Below are 22,929 nucleotides of genomic sequence, written 5' to 3'. Positions count from 1 at the left end.
AAAGGTTATTTTCCTTTTTGGGGGGAAGGTATTGTGATTACTCACCTCTTGCATCCCATGGGCTGGAGCTGTGGACCCAGCTAGAACTGAAGTCTTAAAGTGAGTGTGAGCAGTATTCGTCCTGTTGTCGCTTGAGCCATGGGGAGTTTGTCTAGTTCTGGTTGCCTGGCCAAGAACATCAGATAAGGACATTTGCTTTTTTGTTTGCCAGGCAAGTGGTTTTATCTGCCTGTTTATTTAACACTTAAACTGGAACAAAGCAGTGCTCTGAAACGCACTGGAAAACGTACCCAGTCAAACTGCCCAACCATCCCTTCCAGCACCTGCACCTCCTTCACTGCAGAGACCGCAACTGCGATTCCCTCTGTGCCATACTTCACCTCTTTTGCCCATCATCATGGAGACATCCTGGTCTGATCATTAAATTCTGACCTAAAAATTAGGTGACCCAGATGTGACTCTACATCAACTGATGAGGTGAAGATCAGTCACATGGATGAGACACTGGAAGGAAGAAGTCTGGCTTGCATTTCCACCTGCACAACAGTCTAGCCCTGACAACATTATTTTACCTCTAAATCTCAATTTTTTTCATCGCTAAAATGGAAACAATAGTACTGACCTAGGTGAAATACCTTGAGATAACAGATGAAATGTGTTACAGGAGAAGTACAGAGGTTTCTGTCATTGAATTCTGCTGATACAACAGCTTGAACAATTTATTGCTCAAGCTGGGAAACAATAACAAAACAATTTAAATAGTGAAAAGTAAAACAGATTCTTAGATATCTGTCTGTCTGTACATGCTACAGTGCTATTATTAATGTGAGATTAAAGTTTTGAATTTTCCCTTGGCCATGTGATTTTTATACTGAGATGGTTTCCTTGAATATTAAATAACAGATCATTACTATAAAACTGTTTGTAAACAGGAGGCTGCATCTTTGTCACTGAAAATTTCATAACCTAAGAAAGCCATATCAATTGGTAGGATGCACAAAACCAAAAAACATTTGTTTTTCTTCTCTCGAGATTGCTGCAGAACTTCTACTTCAGGAAAATAAATCTGACAATTTTTTTGAAAATGCAGGTGACGGAACTAATGGTAGTTCATTTCCCGGATACCCACAGACTGTACATCCTGGCTGTGCCTTCAAGTGATGCTAAGAGAACAGTGCAGAGCAGTTTTACGGCGCTTCTTGTTTCTTCTCTCATCCCCGTTCCTTCTCAATCGTTCAGTGTTTTGAAACACAGAACAGACTTGGCCCAACGATGCACTCGGAGGCTGAGATGAGCCCCTTCCTCACAGGGCAGAGGCATCCTGTTCTAGACAGGGGTGGTCTGTTGTTTTTTTCCCTTGTGATTTGTACTTGAAATAGTACAAGAAATAAGATTTGTTGCTCAGACGTGGAGTTTTTGTGCATCCTACCAGTTGATAACTGTACCTTATCTAACTTCTGAGTAATTTGATTCTTATCTTTATAGTCAATTCCCAATTTCACTCAGTATCGGCGCTTCATATTTTAATACATGGTATTCTGTTGGGCAGTTTGAAAATCCTTAAAATCCACATGTCTCTGTAGGAGTAGAAATATCAGAATATGTGTGTTCAAGGTCAGAGGTGGCATGTCTAAAAATGAAAAGAGGTGCAGCCACACTTTAAGCATGACCTTCCAGAAGGAAGAACTTCTTGTTTTAACTTCTTGTAGAGGGCATATTTGCAGCCCAGGAGAAGTTGCGGTGCTCCTGGTGTTTCCAGGGAAAACTCAGGCTTCTCTGCATTGTGAAAGGAATCTCATTCTATATGCAAGCAGTGTTGGGATGGAGGGAAAATGTGGATCATACTTGTGATAAACTTTCAGTTCCTGTAGGGTGGGTTGGAAAGTTCATTTTGGTAGTCACCTTAACAAGCAAGTCACTGATCTGAATTAATTTTAATTCATGTTAATATAAAGCAGGACGTTGTGTCTAAGTGGTGATGGCAGCAGGTGGCAGCTCAAGTTCTCCTCTCTAGACTGCAGGAATTCATCATGTTTTCCTTCCCAATGTGTGAGGCTGTGATATGGTAAGACAGGGCAAAGAAGTAATTCGTTCAGGTGGTTTATAGTATCTTTCCCATTGTTTTTATTCATGTGTCACTGTATAAGGATAACTGGTGAAATACCTCCTTCTGTTCCTCACTCTGCTGCCAATACCTTTACTGCTGCAGGAACATATTACTTGTTCTGGCATCCATGGGTGGAAATGCCGCTTTCTCTGCTCCCCCTGTCCTTGGCTTAAGACAGAATTTTAATGGAGTATATTTTTCCATGGATAATCCAGGGTACTGATAATCCATGACTACTCAGGCAAAATTGTCTTGCGTGTTTATAACTGTACAGCTCTCCTTGTTGTTTAACTCTGGCAAATCTTATGCAAATTTTAATCTTTGCCGAATATATAACATCACACCCCCAAATGTCTCCAAGAGGAGTAGGAGAGTTAAAAATATAAGCTCTGTAGGACAAGTTTATTAAAAATATTCTGCATGAAAATGCATGGTATTCTTATCAAACAGTGTAGTTAGAATGAAACAGACTGTTTTGCCACTCTGTTGTTGAGGTCTGAGGAGAACATACAGCATGGACCTGGTACAGTTTCGCTTTCCTTGAGCTGATTACATTATAGTTTCCTTTTTATTGACAGATTTTATTACCAGATTGGGATAATATTCATACTTTATCTTACTGCCTGTAATCCAATACTTTTGTTTTAAGAGGATTTAAATTTAGAAGAATTCAGCTGAAACGATTTTTCTGTCTTTATTAATTATTTCTAGCAGGCTGATAAGTTTTTGTGATCAGTGACTTAAGTGTCTCTCGCTGTTATAATGACAATCGTCTGCTTGCTTATATTGCCGTGTTGTCCCAACAGCAATTAAGAAATGTTAGATAGAAGTTATAAAATCTTACCTTAAGAATATTGGCTAGTTAACCAAAATATGAACTGTAATCGGAGATGAAGGAATGAAAGAGGTTGAAGGGGAAAATTTAGCTATGTTCTTTAGACCTATGGCCCAATCTTAAATTCATAGGCTGTGTGTCCTTTTTAATAGAAAAAATAAAGCACACGTTATTTACAACATCTCGGATCCAGTATTTTAGGAGCCTCTGTTGGTGAGGCTTGAAAAAGAGGTGCCATTCAGACCATCTATAACAGAATGCATAAATATACATCTGTGGTTATCTGTATCACTACAGGTAGATGAAAAGTCAGCGAAGGATTGGAGCTTAACAGGCACAGAAATCTGGGGGTAGGGAGGAAACTTGTGTGTACTTGACTCTGTATTACAGAAACATGATTTGCTTACTCTCGGTATCCAACTGTATTCACAAGGGTGAAAGATAATACCGGGTTAGCAAGTATCACTTCTCCATCTAGAAAGTAACCTTTATGTAGAATGCAGCAATATATTTGCCCATAGAAGGAAGCTACCTGAAGTATCTTATGCTGGGTAGTATTGAAAGGCATTTAAAGAATAATGCGATCATCAGGCATGGTCAGCATGGGTTCACAGAAGGAAAGTCCTGTTTAACTCATTTGATATCCTTCTATGATAAGGTCACCGACCTAGTGGGTGAAGGGAAGGCAGGGGATGTAGTTTTTCTGGATTTTAGTAAAGCTTTTGATACTGTCCCGCACAGCATCCTTCTGGACAACTTGTCCAGCTGTGGGATGGGCAGGTTCATGGTACGCTGGCTGAAGGGCAGAGCTGAAAGAGTTGTAGTGAATGGGGCTACATCTGGCTGGTGACCAGTCACCAGCGGTGTTCCTCAGGGCTCAGTTCTAGGGCCAGTGCTGTTCAACACATTTGTCAACGGTCTGGATGCAGGAGTTGAATGCACCATCAGCAAGTTTGCTGATGATACCAAACTGGGAGCTGCTGTTGACTCTCCTTGGGGACAGGAGGTCTTGCAGAGGGATCTAGATAGTTTGGAGCACTAGGCTATGGTTAGTGGAATGAAATTTAACAAGTCAAAATGCCAGATTCTGCACCTAGGACAGAGTAATGCTGGGCACAGATGTAAGCTGGGAGAGGAGTAGCTGGAGAGCAGCCCTGCAGAAAGGGACCTGGGGACCTGGGGGTGCTGGTTGACACAGGCTCAACGTGAGGGAGCCAGCAGTGTGCCCTGGCAGCCAAGAGGGCAAACCACATCTGGGGGGCATCAAACCAGCATAACCAGCTGGTCAAAAGAGGTGATTATCCTGCTGTGTTCAGCAAGGCCTCGCCTTGAGTACTGTGTGTAGTTCTGGGCCTCATGGTTTAAGAAGGATGTGAAGGTCCTTGAATGCGTCCAGAGGAGGGCAACACAGCTGGTGAAAGGGCTGGAAGGAATGTCCTATGAGGAGCAGCTAAGGACTTTGGGCTTGTCTAGTTTGGAGAAAGGAAGGCTGAAGGAGTGACCTCATTGTCCTCTACAGCTTCCTGAGGAGGCGGGGTGGAGAGGGAGGTGCTGGTCTCTTCTCCCTGGTATGCAGTGATAGGATGCATGGGAATGGTTTAAAGCTGCACCAGGGGATGTTTAGAGTGGACATTAGGAAGCATTTCTGTGCTGAGATGGTGGTCAAACACTGCAACAGCCTTCCTAGAGAGGTGGTGGATGCCCCAGGCCTGTCAGTGTTTAAGAGGCATTGGGACAATGCCCTTAACAACACGCCTTAACTTTTGGTCAGCCTGAAGTCGTCAGGCAGTTGAACCAGATGATAATTTTCGGTCCCTTCCAACTGGAATAGTCTTGTCCTGTCCTGTCCTGTCCTGTCCTGTCCTGTCCTATCCTGTCCTGTCCTGTCCTGTCCTGTCCTGTCCTGTCCTATCCTGTCCTGTCCTGTCCTATCCTGTCCTGTCCTGTCCTGTCCTATCCTATCCTATCCTATCCTATCCTATCCTATCCTATCCTATCCTATCCTATCCTATCCTATCCTATCCTAATCTTAAATAAACTCTGAATAATTTTTTTACAGAACTAAGAGAAGGGTGAGTAGAGAAAATAAATGTGGATAGTAATAGCTGCTGTGTTGGCTCAAATGAATGTTATCTTAGCTGAATGTCATGTTACAGTGTGCTGTAGTAGATTTATAGGTACCTTTCAGTTTTAATAATTCAGTATTTACTATTTGCTAAGACACAGTGAACTTCTCTTGTGACCCTGGCTACCATGAAATGCATTATCTCACCAATGCACGTTTTGAAGTTTCACTGTGGTGTGTTTCACCTTTATTCAGATCTCTTTTGAAGCTAGTGCCTAGACAGCCTTCAGCCATGGCAGCACACTTGTATTTTCTTTGTGTACCAAGAAAACAATGAGATTCAAAACAATGAGATGTATCTGCCGCACTCAGAATTGCCAAATGCTCTAAGGAGACAATAGGCTTTAGTTATCTGTAGAGAAAGTTAGAGAGAAGGAAGAGTTTCTGACTCTGCAGGCAGAAGAGAGCAGGCTTAAAATGGACTGATATGCTGTATCCTTCAGTCATAAGTTGGGAAGACACAAAGATCTGGAAGGGGAACCGCTAAGTCGGGCACATTGTATCTGGGGAAGCTGTGCAAGTGTTTTAAGCTGTGTTCAACTGTTTTTCTTTCAACAGACTTTGGGAACTATCACTGCAGTGCCCATTAAGGTTCCTCAGGTCAGCTCCTTGCAGAGGTTGGCAGGACAAGGACCAGCAGTGCTACCTCAGGTACAAAATACAGTTCCAAAGGGAGATATGTGTAATTTTATATGTATTCTACTCTGTTCCTGTCTGGTGCCCAGGCCTGGGTAGGTCAGCACATTCATTTTGCTGAATAAAGACTCACCTTCAGTGAACTCAACAGCAGAGTTGTGATTTTCTTCAGTTTGTGGAGGGAAAAAAAATATCCATTTTCTTCTGGGATCATACTGTTAGCACAATGAAAAGCTGCAAAAAATCTTGTAGATTCATTGTGGAAGAACAAAGTGCATACAGTGAAAGGTAAGCTTTAGTTTTGTAAGATGAATCACAAATCACAGAAGTGAAGATCTGCAATTCTGTAATTAAAAAAAGTAGTGGAAGCATTAACCTTTCTGTTCAAGATTTAGCCTCACACAATTCTTTTACTAACTTGCTTCTGTTATCCCTGTCTATCCCAGTATAAAGTTTTGGCTCAACTAACCCAGATGCCAGGCTGAGGCCAGACTGGCTGGGTAGGAGTGAAAGGAGAGTTACAATCAGATTTTTGAAATCTTTTCAGTGTTTTCTTTTCTGAATATCCATCACCATTTCCCTAACCATACACTTTATTCCCCATTTCAGCCCTCTTCCAAAAATTTTGCATGTTATTTTCAACAAGTGTTTTGCTGCAGTTCTATGGTTTGCTTTTTGGATTCATGATTATGAAGTATAAATATATTTCCCTCTATGTGGCCCTTAGAGGCCTGTTTCTCATATGTGAACACTTTTCTAGCATTGAAATCAATGTTGGGTTTTCCTATTGTTCCTTTCTCCCTCCCCCATAATATTTTCTTAGTGGCAGAATCTAGCAGAAGATCTGTGAGCTAACTTTGCCTGGAGGAAAGAGTATTTCCAAGATAAAGTTCTTAAATTCTCTCTTTAAATTACATTTTGTGGAAGGCAAAGTTGTGAACATAAAGGAAGGTTATAGTTTTCTTATCAAGTTCAAGGCTTTGCTTTTCAGTTGTTCTTACAGCATAATAACACATTGATTTCTGCCATTTTGGGGTGTCAAAGATGAGCAGATTGCTCCTGAAAATAGATGAGGTTCCAAGAGCAGATGAAAAACCTGTAACAGGGGCTTAACTTATCATTAAGGTTATGTTTCAGCAATGATGATGGCATTGCAAATGCTGCACTTAGAGAAGCATCAATGTTCTGTACTTTTGTTAAGTAGAAAAAATTTCATTCAGTGTTAGATTCAATTCTGAAGAATTGGAAGAAGGAGGAAGCTGATTTCCTCAACTTTTTGAAAAGAACACATATCCTTTCTGTCTTGCTGTTTAGCTCATGGCAATATTTTTGTTTGTATTTCACTTCGTTTCACTCCTTTCCTAGCACAGTCTTCAATTTCAGACCTGTTTATGCAATCATACTTAACACTAGTGAAACACCAACCTTTCCTCAGCAGTCCTAAGCCATAGTTCACTGAATTTTCTATTTTCTATACATAACGTGGGAAATAACCACATAGCTGTCTCATTTCTGTCAAAACTAAAAATTAAGTAGGCAGCTGTGTGTAGTACCACATTATCAGAGGTACACCGTATGTTCTGAGTTTTTTCTGCCTTTTTCACAGGCCAATACCTCCTTCTTCAGCAACTGCCTGCCCCATTTACAGACTGTGGCCTCCTTTGCAGTTCACCGTGGTCTGTATGTACCTCTCCCACTCAAAGCTTACAGAGAAGTATAAATATTTCCATATTGTTTCCTAGTGGGGAATTCCCTCTACCCCTCAAAGCTCTCTGCTTGATGTCTTGAGATAGATGAAGTTTTCATCTACAAGTGGAAAGTTTGGCTTCTACCTAACTACTCAAGTGCCTTCAAAATACATTTAATATAGCCATGAATCAAAATAATGTAAAGCTGTCATTCACCAGATACAGCTGGATACAGGTGATCTGGGAGGCCACTGTAAGTGAGCTGCGTCACTGTGTCACTGTGAAAGCTCTCCCTTGTAATAACTGCAGGTGAATGCGTAGTCATCTCTGGCAAATCTTGAAGGTCAGTAGGAATCTGTGGCCCAGGAGAACTGGAAACTTCAGATGGAAATATAGAAATGCCAGGAAATGAGGCCATGTAATACCATGAAGGTATTATGGTAAAGAACGTCTCTTCCCTCTTTTCCTCATAGCTCTGAGAAAACAAGTGCCAAATTAAAAATTATTTTGGCAATTGAGGGGCGTACAGTATCTTCTAGTAGGAGCTGGAAAATGTGCAGAATTAAATCCTATCACAGTCCATGTAGTCTCAGCTATCACGCTTCAGACTTGGTTATGGAGCAGGCTGGCTACTGATCTCCTGTTGTCCCTCCTGGGTGACAAGCATGGCTTCTGTACCTTGCTCTGAGTTAGTGGCACAACCCTACCGTTCTAGGACTGACTTTCTGAGAGGCAGCTTTGTTACCGTCTCCCAAGCATACTAACGCAAAGGGTCCAACTGAGTTTGGTATCTGCTAAAAACATTTACTTTGGGTGCCCTTGTAGCAGCAAATTAAAGGGACAGCTTTTTTAAAACAAAACAATATTCATCACCCCTCTACCAAGAAGTCCACAGTATTTCACACAAAGAACTAAAGCAGTACAATGTCAGTGGTCATGCATGTTAGCTCTAGCTGCATCTGTTCTGCAAGGTATTGCAGCTTCCTTGACCTCCATCGCTACGAAGTCTTAGCTTTAGCAGTGGATTGTGTAGAGCCGTAGTAGCACTGAAACCATAGCAGCAAAGGCTCGGATAAGCCCACCTGTGTGCCTGCCTATTTGCTCAAGCAGCTAAGTCTAGGTGTAGTTTGTGCAAGGGCAGTGGCAGGCACAGTGACCATCACCTAAGCTGCCTTAATCTTGTCTGTATGTGCTGCCTCTCTTGTTTATGGCCGGGTGGAAGGCCTGGGTCAATCCTTTTTGGGATCCCTGCTGTGTTACAAGGCTACTTATCTCTGAGTCGCTGTCTGGAGGTAGCTTCACTCTTAGCCAGACGGATGGCACTTCTGTTTCGGATGCATGTAGACAAATGGGGTTAATCCAGGTCAGCATCCACATTCTTGACAGCACACCGATTGCTACCTGACATTTCTCCTTTTGGCCAGTCTCATGACTTTTTTGAGATTTCAGACTCCCTTTAGATTTGGATGTAGGTATGAAAGGCATAAACATTACCAGGCTGGCTGGAAAGAAACAGGGGACTCCTCCATTTAAGGGCCCCTCAACACATCTAAAGGAGATTTGTATTTTTGATGCCTTCACCTTCCTCATCTAGACAGCCTCTTTTTTGATTTACCTCTGTGCAGTCAAGCAGGAAAATACCACACAAGTAAACCAGGGCACTCTAACGATACTTACGTAAAATATACATGCGGCTTTCTCATTTTCCACATTTGTACAGATACTTGTCATTTGTTTTGTTCATTTGAATGGGTTTATGATATGACCCCCTGGGAGCTCTTCCATATGGGGAATGAAGTTTCAAAATCTGCACATTCACAAATGGCAGCAAAATCCCATCACTTAGTGCAGAACTGCTATTAAATGGTGAGCAAACAAACATTAATTACAAGTACATTGCACAATACAAACAATATTTCTTTAGGCATTCATTATTTGCCAAAACAAGCCTTTTTGGCAGACCTTTTATCTTTTCTTTTTTTTAAAAAAAAATTGTATTTTTTCAGAAGATGAAATTATTTTTGCTTTCATCAAATGAATATTTCTGCTATGAGCTGTGATGTTTGCAAAGTTAATTCCAGGTAGTCTTTTTCTTCTTATTTTGGCCTTTGAAGTTTCTAGCTGGGTGAGATGTTGAAACTGCAGACTCTCCACTGCAGTCTGAGAAGCAGATCCTGGAGGTCCTCTGCTCAAACACACAGGTGATGCACCCTCTTGCTCTTGAGCTGTTCCTCTACTTTGTGGCACCCATCAACTGTAAGGAGGGGGTGACTTCTGTCAGGTTGGGGTTATGCAGTGCAGACAGTCTGTCTATTTTGAACTGGTTTATATAAAAATTAAGTTGCACTGTGGAAATAAGAAAATCTTATTTTCTGTTCTTTGAATGGAAGATATTAAATGAAACGGTGAAGGTATTAGAATAAACTTCCCATTTTGTTGTCAGTAATTTGGTCTCAATCCAATTCTCGTTCAAATTAATGGAGAGACTGTGATGATTTGAATAGCAGTTAAATCAGATTATAATGCTATTTCCCTGACCTGTTTTCCAGTCCTGGCTGAAGGCAGGTCTCGGGATGGCTTTGCTCATGACACTGCTGATCAGAGTAGAGCAGAGTCACGTAGCAGATGCCTACAGTGGCGCTGCCATGCAGGGTAGTGGTGAAAAGAAACAGGTACGCACAACTGCTTTAGATGAAACGTGGTTGGTTTTCAGTCAACTCCAGCCAGCTCTGCTGTCAAGTGCTGCTTATTTTTTATCTTCCGTAGTGATTTTAATATGCATAATTCAGTGGGGTCTGAATTCAGTCAGTGGGCTGCAGGCTGCTCTGGGTCAAGGGGCTGTTTTATTACTGTGTCTTTATTCATCATTGGGTACTGTGTGAGCCCAGCCAGAGACTGTGGTCTCCAGATGTTCCCAAAACTTAAACACATGTTCTCATTTTAAAAATTTCTTGTCATAGTTCTTATGAGCACAGTTCCACTGACAGCTGCTGATTCTCTTCACGTGTGTACAAAACCAACCACTACTCCTGCCTCCCCCGGTGATAGGGCTTCTGGAGGATTTGTTGAAAGGTGAACAGCTCCTATAGACAGAAACCAGGTTGTGTGATGCCAGCATGTACTGTAGAAGAAACTGCACAGATTGGTCTGTGGCAAAGCCTGTATCAGTTTGCTCATGCAACTCTAAAAAAAAACCTCTAAAAAACCCAACAACCCACATAATTTTTCATTATTTGTAAGAGTAGTGTGCTAAGACTGTGCATAGCCATTAGGAAGTGGAAAAATATAGCTAAATGCAAGTCAGCCTTTTGTGAAAATAGAAAAGCCAGCAGATATACATGTTTGTATAAAAAGTTACACTGAACTGTGCAATGAAGAGACAAGAGCACTTTATTGTTTATTTGGGTAAGGGATAATTGAATTGGGTAAAGTTGTTCTTACAATATCAGAGGAGAAAAGGACTATAATCCCCTAAGGGATGTCATGCACCTTTCTGGTATATAACCCTCAGCGCTTCCAGAGGGATGTGTTGGAATGCTAGTGAAGAAGAGAGATAATCTAATTCAAGGTAACTTAATCAGCATGGTATATAACCAAGCTAAAGGTTTTGCAACAGTATTTAATATTCATTGACTGTATGTGTGCGGAAAACAGAAACAAAATTGCTTTTTCAAAAGAAAGGTTTGCAGAGGCCTGGCTGAAAACGTAGCCCTTAATAAATATAGTTGTTAATCTGTTTTATTCTATATTGACTTTTATATGGTGCTTGTCACTGTATTTGAAGCACCTTCCGGTAATGTGTTAAGCACAAAGATTAACATCTGTGGTAAGCTATTTCTTCTCTCATCCTTTCCCTTTGGGAAGAAGTGCATGCAGCTGAGGGTTCTGGTTAGGGTTCCTTTTTATCAGTTTGCTTATTTTTAATAAGCAGGCTACTATTTATTGCATGCCATGATATATTTCTGTCAGAGGAGTATAATACAGAAAATGTTTATTGTAGAAAGCGATGAGGTTTGTCCCCTTAATTTGTGGAGTAGTTTGAGATGCTTTCCTATATGAGCATCAGCCTTGCTGTAGGGACTCCCCATGACTACTGTTGTCTTTTATACTAAATCTTTACAGGGAGAGCACTGAAGATTGGGATGAAAACACAGTACTTTATTGAAAAGTCTGTGGGAACCTCAGTTATGCATTAGTGGATAGGTTTGATAGGTAACCTGTGCAGCTGAGAGAGGCATGGGCTTGCTGGAGCATCTGCAGTGCTCCATGGTATGCGTTTTACACTGCTGTAATGCAGCCAAGATGGACAAAGATGTATCTAAGGTGGTGCAGTAAGAACTGTTCCTTGTGGACGGTGGTGTGCCAGAGGTTGGCAGTGATGAGAAATCCAGTCTTCTGCAGTACGGGCAAAGATGAACACGTACGGTGTATCAAGGGGGACTACACCCAGACACAAATTTTCCACAGTACCTCTCTGTTACCTCTGACTTGCTGAGTTTCACGATCAGTTGTCTGCTCTTAACGAGAGAACTGATCCAGTGTGGTGGGGAAGGAGAAGCAGAACTGGCTGTTCCTGACGCTTCAGACCTTCCGATCCAACCAGTGTTGTGAACATTTAGAACAGGACCTCCATGGAAGTCAGATCTCCATGACAGTCTGCACATAGGAGCTTAAGGTATCTATACAACCCCCAGGAAAGATTCAAGCCATTTTAACACCTGACATGGTACCTTTTTCCCAGGTGAAACCTCTCATGGCTCTCCATGTCAAATGCTATTTTGCAGTATCAGGAAGATGAGAAGAGGCGGCCCCTCTCTCCACTGGCGCCATTTGCATCCCTGGGAATGATGTGGCTTCAGGTCCATGTCTGGCTTGAATTTGGACTGTGCTGTGTCTCTGAGCCTCCGTGCCAGTTGCACAAGCTCACGGTGGGCCTCTGGCCAAATGATGTGTGGATAGGAAGGTTTTCTTTCTCTGCAGTACCTCATCAGAGGCTTGGAGGAACTCACTGCACTGCTTCCCATCCCTAAACCTCATCATTTTCATCTCCTGATGTGGGAGCTTTTTGTGTGCTTCCATCTTGCTCAGGCTGTCAGCAGACAGAACTATTATTTTATCTTCCAGAATTTTTTATTATGGTTAGTAAATGAGTTGAGGCTAGTCAAATCATTATAATGTGCCGTGATTGTTGTCTAGAAGCAGGAAAGTCTCTTAAAGTGAAGGACAGCACAAAACAGTGACATCCATGGTCTTTGAAGTAACACCAGCGTTTGAGTCCGGTGAATGCCTGGCTGCATGGATTAGTCCAGCGCTCGCTTATGAAAGTATACAAATAGGAGGAAAGCAGACAGATGTTCACTCCTTTATGCCTAAGGGCTTCATGGACACTTTATATTTAAATTGAAGTAAGTTAATCATAGATGAGTACCTGAGAGAGAAGCAAGCTAACTCATAATACTGAAAAGGGTAGAAATGGAAGTAAGATATTGACTGGTGTGTATAATCACAGTCTAGCTTTTATATTTCTATTGTAATCCTAAACAATAAGCATTAAATTCTTTCCTCAGAGGCACATAGATAACTGCATAGTCAAGGACAGCATCATTGTGCAGAAGGAAAAAAAGGAGAAAACCTTGTCAACTTCAACCCCCACTTGTTATTTTTTTGAATAATATTGATTTTAATTTGCTGGTTTAATGGTAGTTTTCCCCTTTGCAAATGGAAAGAAGCCACTTAACGAATCAACTCAACAGCAGCAATGCCAAACCAGAAAATACAGGCAGTATAGCTGAGGAGAAAATGCAGGTTTCATTAGCAAAAGTCAGTCAAGTTCCTGTGAAAATACAGTTTTGTGTTCAAAACACTGATAACATTTTTAATAAAGAACTCCCACCTGACTGCCTTATGCCAACATCCACAAGAAGGAGAGCTGGCGGATTCCCACACAAAAATCCCTCTCAGCAAACCTTCCGTTTCTGTAGTATCAAGCAAAGCTGAAGAAGGAAAACTAAATGAAATAGAGCTGTCATCTTAAAAATTGCACAGGGGTTATATTGTCTGTATGTCACCTTTACACTAAAGCTGGCTATCCATGACTAACAAATTGAGTACCGAAGCACATTAGGTGTACAATCCAGTGGAAAATGTCTGATGTGCTGCACGTAATTTGAACGTGTGTGAAAATACCGCAGGGTGATTCTTGGGTTACATGGCATGTAAAATGAGAGACTACAGTTTGTTTTGAGGTGCTAGATGCAGTTATGGCCTTACTGAAGTCTATTCAAATTTGCTCTGCGTTTCAGTCAGATTAAAATTTCTTCCGGGGTCCTCATTGTCCAGAGCAGCAGGATTGGAAACGTGGGCTGGAGAAATTGGTTGGGCTTTGTCCTGCATTTCATAGCATTCTTCTGCGGCTTGCCAGGCTGATATTCCAGGTAGATCCTAAGGAGAGGCTCGTGTTGTATGCGAACACAGGACTCACTGGAGCGAGTCATCTTGCCTGGGGTTTCCTCGTGATACACACTGAAGCGTAACTTTGTTTTTGTGCAGCCCTGTCGAGGGGAAGTAAGAAAAGTGTGTGTGGATCCACAGTCACGTGTGATTTGTAATCTTCCCCCTGTGGCAAGAAAATAAACTGTGTTTGACTGTGGTCTCAGACCAGGCTGAAGATAATAGGTGCTTATCAGGAAAGGAATCAAAAATCAGCCGAGCTGGAAACACTTGTATTCAGGTCAGTTGTGCGAGCTGGATTTTTGGGTGTGTCGTCACCGTAAAGTTATGCAGAGCCTTTTCTTTTGCATAGTTTTTATTGATTTAAAAAGGAAGAGGGAGAGAGTCGGTCCTCAGCTGGCATAAATAGACACAGCTTTACTGAAGTCAGTGTGCATCTGTTCATGCTGGTGAAGGATATAATTACCCCATATTGCACTCATTTTATCAGCCATTGCTAATGTTTTCTGTGTGATCCTCTAAAGCTTTTCAAGAATGAAAGCTCTGTCTGCTGCTCCCAGCACTTTGCCTCTGTGACATATGAATTGTGCCAAATCCATTTTGAGTTTTTGTTTTTAAGCTCTGAGTACAAGGGTGAAGTGAAAATAAAGTGTGAATAATGGTCTTTCTCTCAAAGGCAATGTGATATTGCGTTGAGCTGAAAAATTTACTCTCATACAGATCGGCCCTGCCAGTACGAAGGACTGATTGATGCTGAGCACGATCCAGCTGATATCTGATGTAGGGGAGGGGGAGGGCTCCTCAGCGTTGCTGACAAAGCTGTAACAGGATCCAGGGACTGGAAGCTGAAGTTAGGCAAATTCAGCCTTTCAATAAAATGCCAGTCATGAGCATCATAAAATATTATAACAGTTTATTGGGGCTCGTGATGAATTCATCGTTAAGAAGTCCTGAGTATTTTCTTTTAAAATCAGTCTTCAGTTGCTGGGAGAAATTCTTTGGCCAGTGTGTGAGCGGGAGGATCACAGTGATCCCTTTTGGTTTTGTAATTGAAGTGCACTTGTTAACTCTCCTTCTTCACTAGGCCATAAGGAGAACACATTTACCAGAATTGCCCTTAACAATTCTCATAGTACCTGCCGATCTGCACAGAGATAACTGTTCTAATTAAATCCTGTCCTCTAGGACTGCATAGGATTGCCCACAGAGATGGGAGGAATTGTCTGCTTTCCTTCCCTTCTCCTCCTTTTCCTTTCTACTTGTTCAGGTTGGATCTTGAGGGCTTATTTTGTGAAAGTTTTTCTTTTTTACGTTCTTCTTCTTTACTACAGCGTGGGAGTGGCTCACCTGATGGGATGTAGCTCAGGAAATAGATTGCCCATGATCACAGATGCCTTTGTCGATGGTGACACACATCAGGCTCTCCCACCTCTGCCACTTAGCAGTTTCTTTGCCTCTACGGTATTCAACAATTAGTGCTCTTGAGAGCTGGAATGATGTTTCAGTGTAATGGAAGCCTTTAGGCTTCATATAGGGACATCTGGATGGAGCTTAATGATATGGGATATACAAGGAGTCATATTAGTCACAGGAGCTGATTCCCTTCTGATCTGAAACTCTTTAAAATACATGAAATTAGAGGTTGCTGAACAAAAGAGCACTCTGCATCTCACAGGATTGGGGTCGGTGTTATTTCCCTGTCTGAAAAGCAGACAGCCCCCACGTAGTGAATTCTCAGGTTTGGGAATACCTTCTTGAACAGTGTGCTCACCTGCAGGCTATTTGGAAGTACCAGGGGTGTCTGAATATTGCTGCCTAAAATCAAATGGTTTTGTTATTGTGGGTATTGAGGAAACTCAGGAACAACACGGGTTTGTGAAATCATTATATTCAAGAAGCAGCTCTCTCTTCTCCTGCATTTAGAGCCCTGGTAGTATCACATTCTGTTTTGACAGCTGTCAGGAGTAAAATGAAAGATATTTGGGGAGAGAAGGGCTGAGCTACAGGAGAATTGTTATTTGCAGCGCTCGCCAACAGTTGCAGTTTTCACTTGGTAACATGCATACTGTCTGTTATTCTTTCTCTTTTCTTCTTTGCTAAACTTTTGTGCCTTTTATTTCTGTGGCTCTTGTAATGGGGACCGGTGCCATCCAACCTGTGCTACTTTCAGTAGAAATGTCTTTTTGATACCTTGCATGTGAAATGCAGTCTGTGCCCTGCCCTAGTTTTTCTCCATTTCCTCTTCCATGACTGTCAACTTCCAAACTTCTGCTAGTGCCACTGTCCTCCTTTCATCTCCCAAATCTGAGCTGCCGTTTTGCCGTGAGGAAAAGGAATTTACGTTAGCTCTTGCCTTCATTTTTTTTTCTTCCCAGCTGACACCATTATTCTCACAGATTACTGTAGCACTTCAGTTTTTAACGTGAAACTCTGCCAAAGGTCTTTCACTTGGCTGTTTATTAAGTGCTTACTTTCGGTGTTAGTACTCAAGGAGGGAAGGTTCATCAGTGTTAGAGCACAAGGGGCTTCCATGCCTGGTCTCTGCTTTGGATTCATGCCTGCAAGCTGTAGAAATAAACATTATTTTAACTTTAACTTATTTTTAGCTTTAAATCAGGAGTACCTGAAACTTTTTCTATAGTCAACCCTTTTTATTATTCTGGAATTGCAAATAAACAGGCCCTCAGAGCGTTGGCTGGACTTGCCAGGGGGTTTGCAGAGGCTGAAGGCTCTGAGGACAGCTATACCTCCCTTGTATCACACGGTGGCAGAAAACGCCCGGCTTATCTTCTGCTGTTGTACCGGTTTGGTAAGGCATATCAGATAGTTCAGTATGCAACGCTTGGGGAGAATATGTTACTTTGGAAAATTAAGTCTGTTTAATTGTCTGTGCAGGAAGAGCTTATTTTATAGCAAAGTAATATGCATTCACCCCCAACTTGCAGAATGTGTATTAAGGGCTACATCTGACAGTCAATATATATATGTAGCAGGGTAGAAAAGATAATTATATAGCTGGAATATATATAGGCATTTAGTTTAATTAGGCTTTTGATTAAATATAGAAGTGCAATTAAGAGTGACAGATACAGTAGATCCTGTTAGACTACATGACAGGTTTTGGCTAGAAAAACTTCTGAGCTGATTTTTTTGTCAGACTTGATTTTTTCTAAAGATCGCAGTGACTGTTCTATTGAATCTTTGATCTGAACTGCTCCTTCCTCTCTCTCTCTCTCTCTCTCTTTCTCTGTATATGTGTGCTTATCTGTGTTTGCAGTACTTCTGTTGGTAACAGCTGTTATATCAATTTAAAAGAAAATTATTTGGTTTTAAGGAAAGATGGTAAAATTTAGATCTTAGCCAAACAGCTGAGATTTAAATTTGGACTTTTTAGCCATGGTAATATGTTTTAACTGTATTTTGCCAAGCTTCTCAGACTTTCTTTTCTAAATATGATACTATTTGTGTGCACGTGTCTCTGAGCACATGAGCATGAGCAATTTGTTAAAGTCTGACATATGAGAGACTTATGTAAGGTATAACATAAGAGGGAAAGGGTATTACTATGAAAATGTAAAAGTAGATATTACAAGATCTGCTTGTATAACTGACTTTGATACAAGAGTTAGTTGAACAAGTTGCTTGAAGTATCATGTGTTCTATGGCGCTGAGCTGTTGTTTAATTTAGAAGCCTTAGTTTTGCAGAATGCCTGGGCCAAGGCAGGTTTAAAGCAATCCTCTGTGCAGTACTTTTGAAAATAAGACCACTAGCTAATTACGGATATGAAGCTAATTATAGACCCCTCTCTTAAACACCTTGGCCAGGGTATTTGTTTGGTATCTTAACTAAATGAATCAATAATCACATAAAGTGATTGGATAGAGGAGAAAGAGCAAAAACCCCATCAGTTACTGTCAGCATATCTTGAATACAGTTAGTCACGGTTTAGCATAGTTTCGCATCATTTCCCAGTGGGTCTGTGGGGCCTTCCAGTATTACCCCAAAGTTGTGAGCCAAATACAGTGGCTCTCTGGCTTTGTCACAAGTGTGCTGCAGGACCTCAGGCAAATCCTTCTCTTTGCTCTTGTCTCTCTTTCTTCCTTCACCTTCCCTCTGCCTCGGTTGCTGACAGTTAGACACTCCTGAGCAGGACTGTGCCTCTAATACACATTTGCACTGCTTGTAGGTGTTAGGATTCTTTCAGCAGTTGGGGTCTGAGTTACCAAAACACGAAGAACTCACGATATGTGTTTTGCTGTGCTTAATATTCCCTGCGGGGACAAACGGGTACAGCTCCTCCTTGATACGGTACAGGATGATGGCCAGCCTTGGAGATGATTTTCTGCACATCAGTAAATCCCCGCATTTTCATTAAATTGCTTAGGCTGAAGATTGAAGTCAGCATCATTGGAAGGGCTCCTGTAGACTACAGTGTGGTGACACAGGCAGCTGCGTCCCATGTCTGTCTGTTACAACTTGTCATTTTGTTTCACAGTATGGAAGGTGTGAGAAGTGACAGGACTAAATAAGCACAGAGGGAAACGACTGTTTTATCTGGCCGTGTTAACGAATAAGCTGGAAGTGAAGTTAACTTCAGGAGAGGCAGTTTAAATTATTTATTTTCAGTCCTGGAACTGTACTTAACATGTTTTTAAGGCAGAGCCGTGTTGACAGGGTGACGTTAATTACCCTACTGGAAACCCATCGCATTAGCTGAAAACAATAGTGCACATCTATCATTCATGGCTCTGGGTAAAGCCACAGCCTTTGGAAATCTTGGCAAACAGTTTCCCCCCTCCATCCGTGGAAGTTCCTTCTGCATCCACCCATGGCTATAAACTGGTTCTTTACTTACAGCAACGAAATGTGAAGTTCGCTGGCTGTGGGTTTCTTTTCTTCCCCTCTCCTGTTTTTTGTTTGCTGAGCTGAGTGAGTGCATGATTGATCTCCTCTCCATTAGACATGGCACATCTTAAAAATGTGAGGATCTTCATTCACTGATCCACCAGTATATATGCCTATGCTTACTGTTCCTGTAAATGCGTTCCCACAATTCCCTTAACAGTTCAGTTCCCACTCCTTAATTCATAGCAAGAGTGTTGTGTCCTTCTGAATGGGAAATTATTGTGTCTGGGGTTTCTGTTCTTTGCTATGGCTTTGGCTTAAACATCCCTGCTGAGAAATGGATGTGACTTGAGTAGCTTTTGTATGGATGTGTGCTTATAAAAGAGGGGAATTGACTTTTTCCTCTTTTCTTGTTCAGCAATGAGTTAAGGACTCCAAAATGACCCAGCTGAGGAGCGCTGGGAATATATCTACAAGTAAATGTATGGCTGGTTACTTTGGGTTGCTATATTATGTTTGCCTAGATGCTTCTCTTCCATGGTTAATACAATTAAGAGATTGTACCGGAGGAGTGCATGTATGCAGTGTTTGTTCACGGTGGTGTAAGGCTGTGCCTAATAACGTCTAACTCTCTGTTTGTAGGTTAGGCCAAAGACCCTGATTCCAGACAGCCTCCCTATCTCCCCGTGCAGAGATCAGCCTTCCAAGCAGCCTCCTACCTTCCAGAAGGCAACTGTAGTCAGCATCAAAAACCCCAGCCCTGCCCTCCCAACCGCCAACAACACCGTCAGCCATGTACAGACGCCCAACAGCCAGTCACAAAGTGTCACCGAACCTACAGCTATTTCATCACCTCTGAGCAGTGCAGGTGTGGCGTACGCCATCATTTCCACCTCCCCCAACAATGCAACTCCTATCAGCACCAGCGCGACTGTCTCTGTGGTCAACGATAGCATCAAAGTGCAACCACTCCTCATTAGTGCCGACAGCAAGGTAGGTTCTGGTTTTCATGCCATTTCTGGTTCTTTTGGTTATCAAACACAGGGATTACATTGCAGGTGCAAGCAGAATATTCCCCTGGGAGTGCACAGCCCTGTGCAGAGTGGTGTCAGTCATTCTTTTTGGTGAAAGTAATGGCAAAATTCTTAAGGGGACACATGGATGCTATTAGACATCTATCTGTGTACAAGCATACGTTTAGTAGAAACAAAATGCATCATTATGTAGCTTGACATTAATGGGACCATATGATCTTCCATTATGTTAAACCAATCCTCACAAATAATATCCCTGACTTCTGTGCAGGCTCAAATTTCCTACGGACTTCCTCTTCAATTACATTGGTACTAGTCATATTGACTGACCCTGGGGGAGTGTATCAAATAACCAGGCACTCTCTTCTACACTGCCAGGGGAAGACCTGGAAATGAAATGAGAGAGCTCAGGGTTTCAGAACAGATCAGCAGATGAATTGGTAGGAAAAAATCAAGTTATGAATTGCTTGTTTCCTCTTTGTACTGCTTTTCAGCTTTTAAATCAAGAACTTCATCACTCTTACACCAGAAACAGATCCAATAAAGGCTACCAACGTACCCAGCAGACATTCACTGTAATTTGCTACTGGGATCCTGCTGCTTTGGGTCTTGTTGGCAGCACAGGTTCTCATAGAGTTCTAAAAATAATACAGGATGTAGGATGGCTTTTGAGGTAAATAAAAGCAGGCATCTCTTCCCACTTCTCTGGCATAATTCGGCTTTCTCTTACTTAAACTGGCTGCCAGTTAAGAAAACTGTTGCTTTTATGCTCTTCTAGAGTGACTGAGTTGAGATAAAGTATCTAACAATTAAATAACATTGAAAGTTAGCAATGAAATAGATGGAAAAGGCCTGGAGTTCAAATCAAATAACCTTCATCAAGTTGAGTCCTCCATAGTCCTTCATGAATCTTTGATTATGGGTGTAGTCACATGTGTAGTTCTGTGGTCCTTCATTCCTTTTAATTTGATAGCTTCTGAGATAATGTTATCTGCACTGTGTAAATCTTCATATAGTAATTAAAATATGAGCAGCTGGATATACTAACATATATGCATGTATAAGAGATCTGTGTATTAATTCCTATAGATTCTAAACCAGAATTAGTGTTATTTTAAAACAGATGTAGTTTTTTTATGCAAAACTAGACATCCACTGCTCATAACACATAAATGCTGAGGACAGAACTCTGATCGCAGTTACATGAGTAGTACTAAGGAGTATGTTCCTTCGCATCCATGTGTACTTACTCTGAAATAACACTGGGATGACTGAGATCACACTGTTGATTTGAATGTGTAGTAATCCCATCTACTCTACCTGTATGAAAAATAAAATCAAAGGAAACACCTTAAAATCACTGACAACCTGAGTGTTAAAGCTAGGGTGCTGAATCAGCTTCAGGAGTCCTCAAAATAGAAAGTGTCCTAATTTTCAGAGGCACTGATCAAGTGTCTCCCTTAGGCTGCAGTAGGTTTATAATGCACCAATAAAAATTATTTTTTAGAAACTTAAGCGTGGATTTAAAAGCCTGTCCTCAGTACCCCAGACTTTATATTTTTTACTTTTACGTTTGTTTTCTGTAGGGGTATCGAGTAACCCTTCGAAGAAGAATCAAATGTTTCAGGCAGAAAAGTCCAGTTCCAAATACTGAATTCTCTTTCTGTTATTTGTACATTGTCTTTTAGGTTATCATTATTCAGCCTCAAGTCCAAACCCAGACAGAAAGTAAAGTGGAGACAAAGAAACCTCCTGAAGAGTCAGCTCAGGGACCCCCTGCTACCAAAAAGAAAAAGGAGGAAAATCCAGAGGTGATCCATTTTATTTTTCTTTTCTTTTCTTTTTTTTTTTAAATAAGTGAGCTACAGTATGGTTAAGTTATGGGGGCCAATACTGAACATTTTTCTGTGCATACTGCATTTGTGCTTTTAGTTCTGCCAGCTGTTCATCTCTCTACCCAATCACTGTAATCAGGCTGATGTCCCTGCCAGTGAGGTGCCCTGGGAAATATGGTTTGCATCACTCAAACCTTCCAGTGTCACAAAATGTAATTGTAGGTCTCATAAAAATCTAGGCCCCTTGCATGGGTATAGCTGTATTTCTTGTGAAAGGTGTGTACAAGCATAAGATGTTTTCTTTTATGTTATCAAGTATGTAACATTTGGTTTACAGGCTGGGTATGAGGTTGAATTAACATTTCTTTTGTAAGATGAGCTTTTACATCGTCTTTGTAATGAGTCTTGTGAATTTTAGATTGTATTTAACAGTACACTTTCTTGCATTTGCTGTGTACTTGTCTTCCCACTTGTATACAGATTCTTTCTAGTCTGAAATACATCAAAATCCTTCAGACTGAGTAAGAGAGTTGAAAACAGGTTATAAGATGAAATCTCTTTCATGAACTGTATTTGTGGTATAAACCAAAAATATAAGTCCGAAGTCCTTGTAGAAATGGGGTCTCTCTTTAACAGGCATTTTGGGTTTTGAATAGATGTATTCACATTAGATTGTGTGTACTTTTGAGGCAATTTGAGAAGTTATACAAACTGAATCCACTTCTATTATGGAAATGCTCAGCTCATGTGAAATCTTAACCTTACTAGTCTAATAAATGTCTAGCATGAAAACATCCTTGGAGCTGTAGGTTTAAGAGGATTATTACAATATAAATTTATAATGTTACTTGAGGCATGTGGGTGGTCATTTATTTTACCATTTTAAGAGGTTCGTATAGTTAAAACAGTGTTAAGGATAAATAGTGGCTTTTAGCCTAGAATATCACAGCTTTATGCAGAAGCTGTGCAGAACTATGCTTAGGAAACCTCCCAAGTTTAAAATCTGATCCTGATATGAATCTTCATTGCAACTGAATGATGGGACTGTAGGGTCCTGTTTTGTTTAAGGAGGTATTTCCCAAAGGTTATTTGTTGTATAGCACCTTATGGGCAGAAAGGCCAGTAGATCCTGCTTAAAAACAGAACGCTAGAAAAAAGCATCCATTTTTCTTTGCTTGTAACTTATCCCCACAGGAAGAATATTGAGCAAAAATCTTCTAGAGAGATGCGGGAAGAGACCATGGGACTGGGCACACTTTTTGGTATAGCATTCATAAATTTAAGGAGCTTTTCATTAAATTGCTAACTAGAATATCCTGACTACATTTTTGTAAACAAGAACATCGTAACTACTGTGTAAACGTGAGGTCTCA

The 22,929-nt window shown here is 41.2% G+C and overlaps 1 protein-coding gene across 1 annotated transcript in view; it reads left to right on the top strand.

The window, feature by feature from the left end:
• The window catches only part of PHF21B (PHD finger protein 21B), a 67,183-nt gene that overhangs the window by 20,456 nt on the left and 23,798 nt on the right, over positions 1 to 22,929 (top strand). The window contains exons 2-4 of the mRNA XM_055809311.1: positions 5,626 to 5,718; positions 19,330 to 19,680; positions 21,410 to 21,532. Coding sequence (XP_055665286.1) covers positions 5,626 to 5,718; positions 19,330 to 19,680; positions 21,410 to 21,532 — 567 coding nt within the window. The remainder of the gene's footprint in view (positions 1 to 5,625; positions 5,719 to 19,329; positions 19,681 to 21,409; positions 21,533 to 22,929) is intronic.

This window comes from Falco peregrinus, chromosome 6 (genome assembly GCF_023634155.1).
Source record: "Falco peregrinus isolate bFalPer1 chromosome 6, bFalPer1.pri, whole genome shotgun sequence".
Taxonomy (NCBI): Eukaryota; Metazoa; Chordata; class Aves; order Falconiformes; family Falconidae; genus Falco; species Falco peregrinus.
Note: the sequence above shows the minus strand (reverse complement) of the source record. Positions and strands in the feature narration are given on the sequence as shown.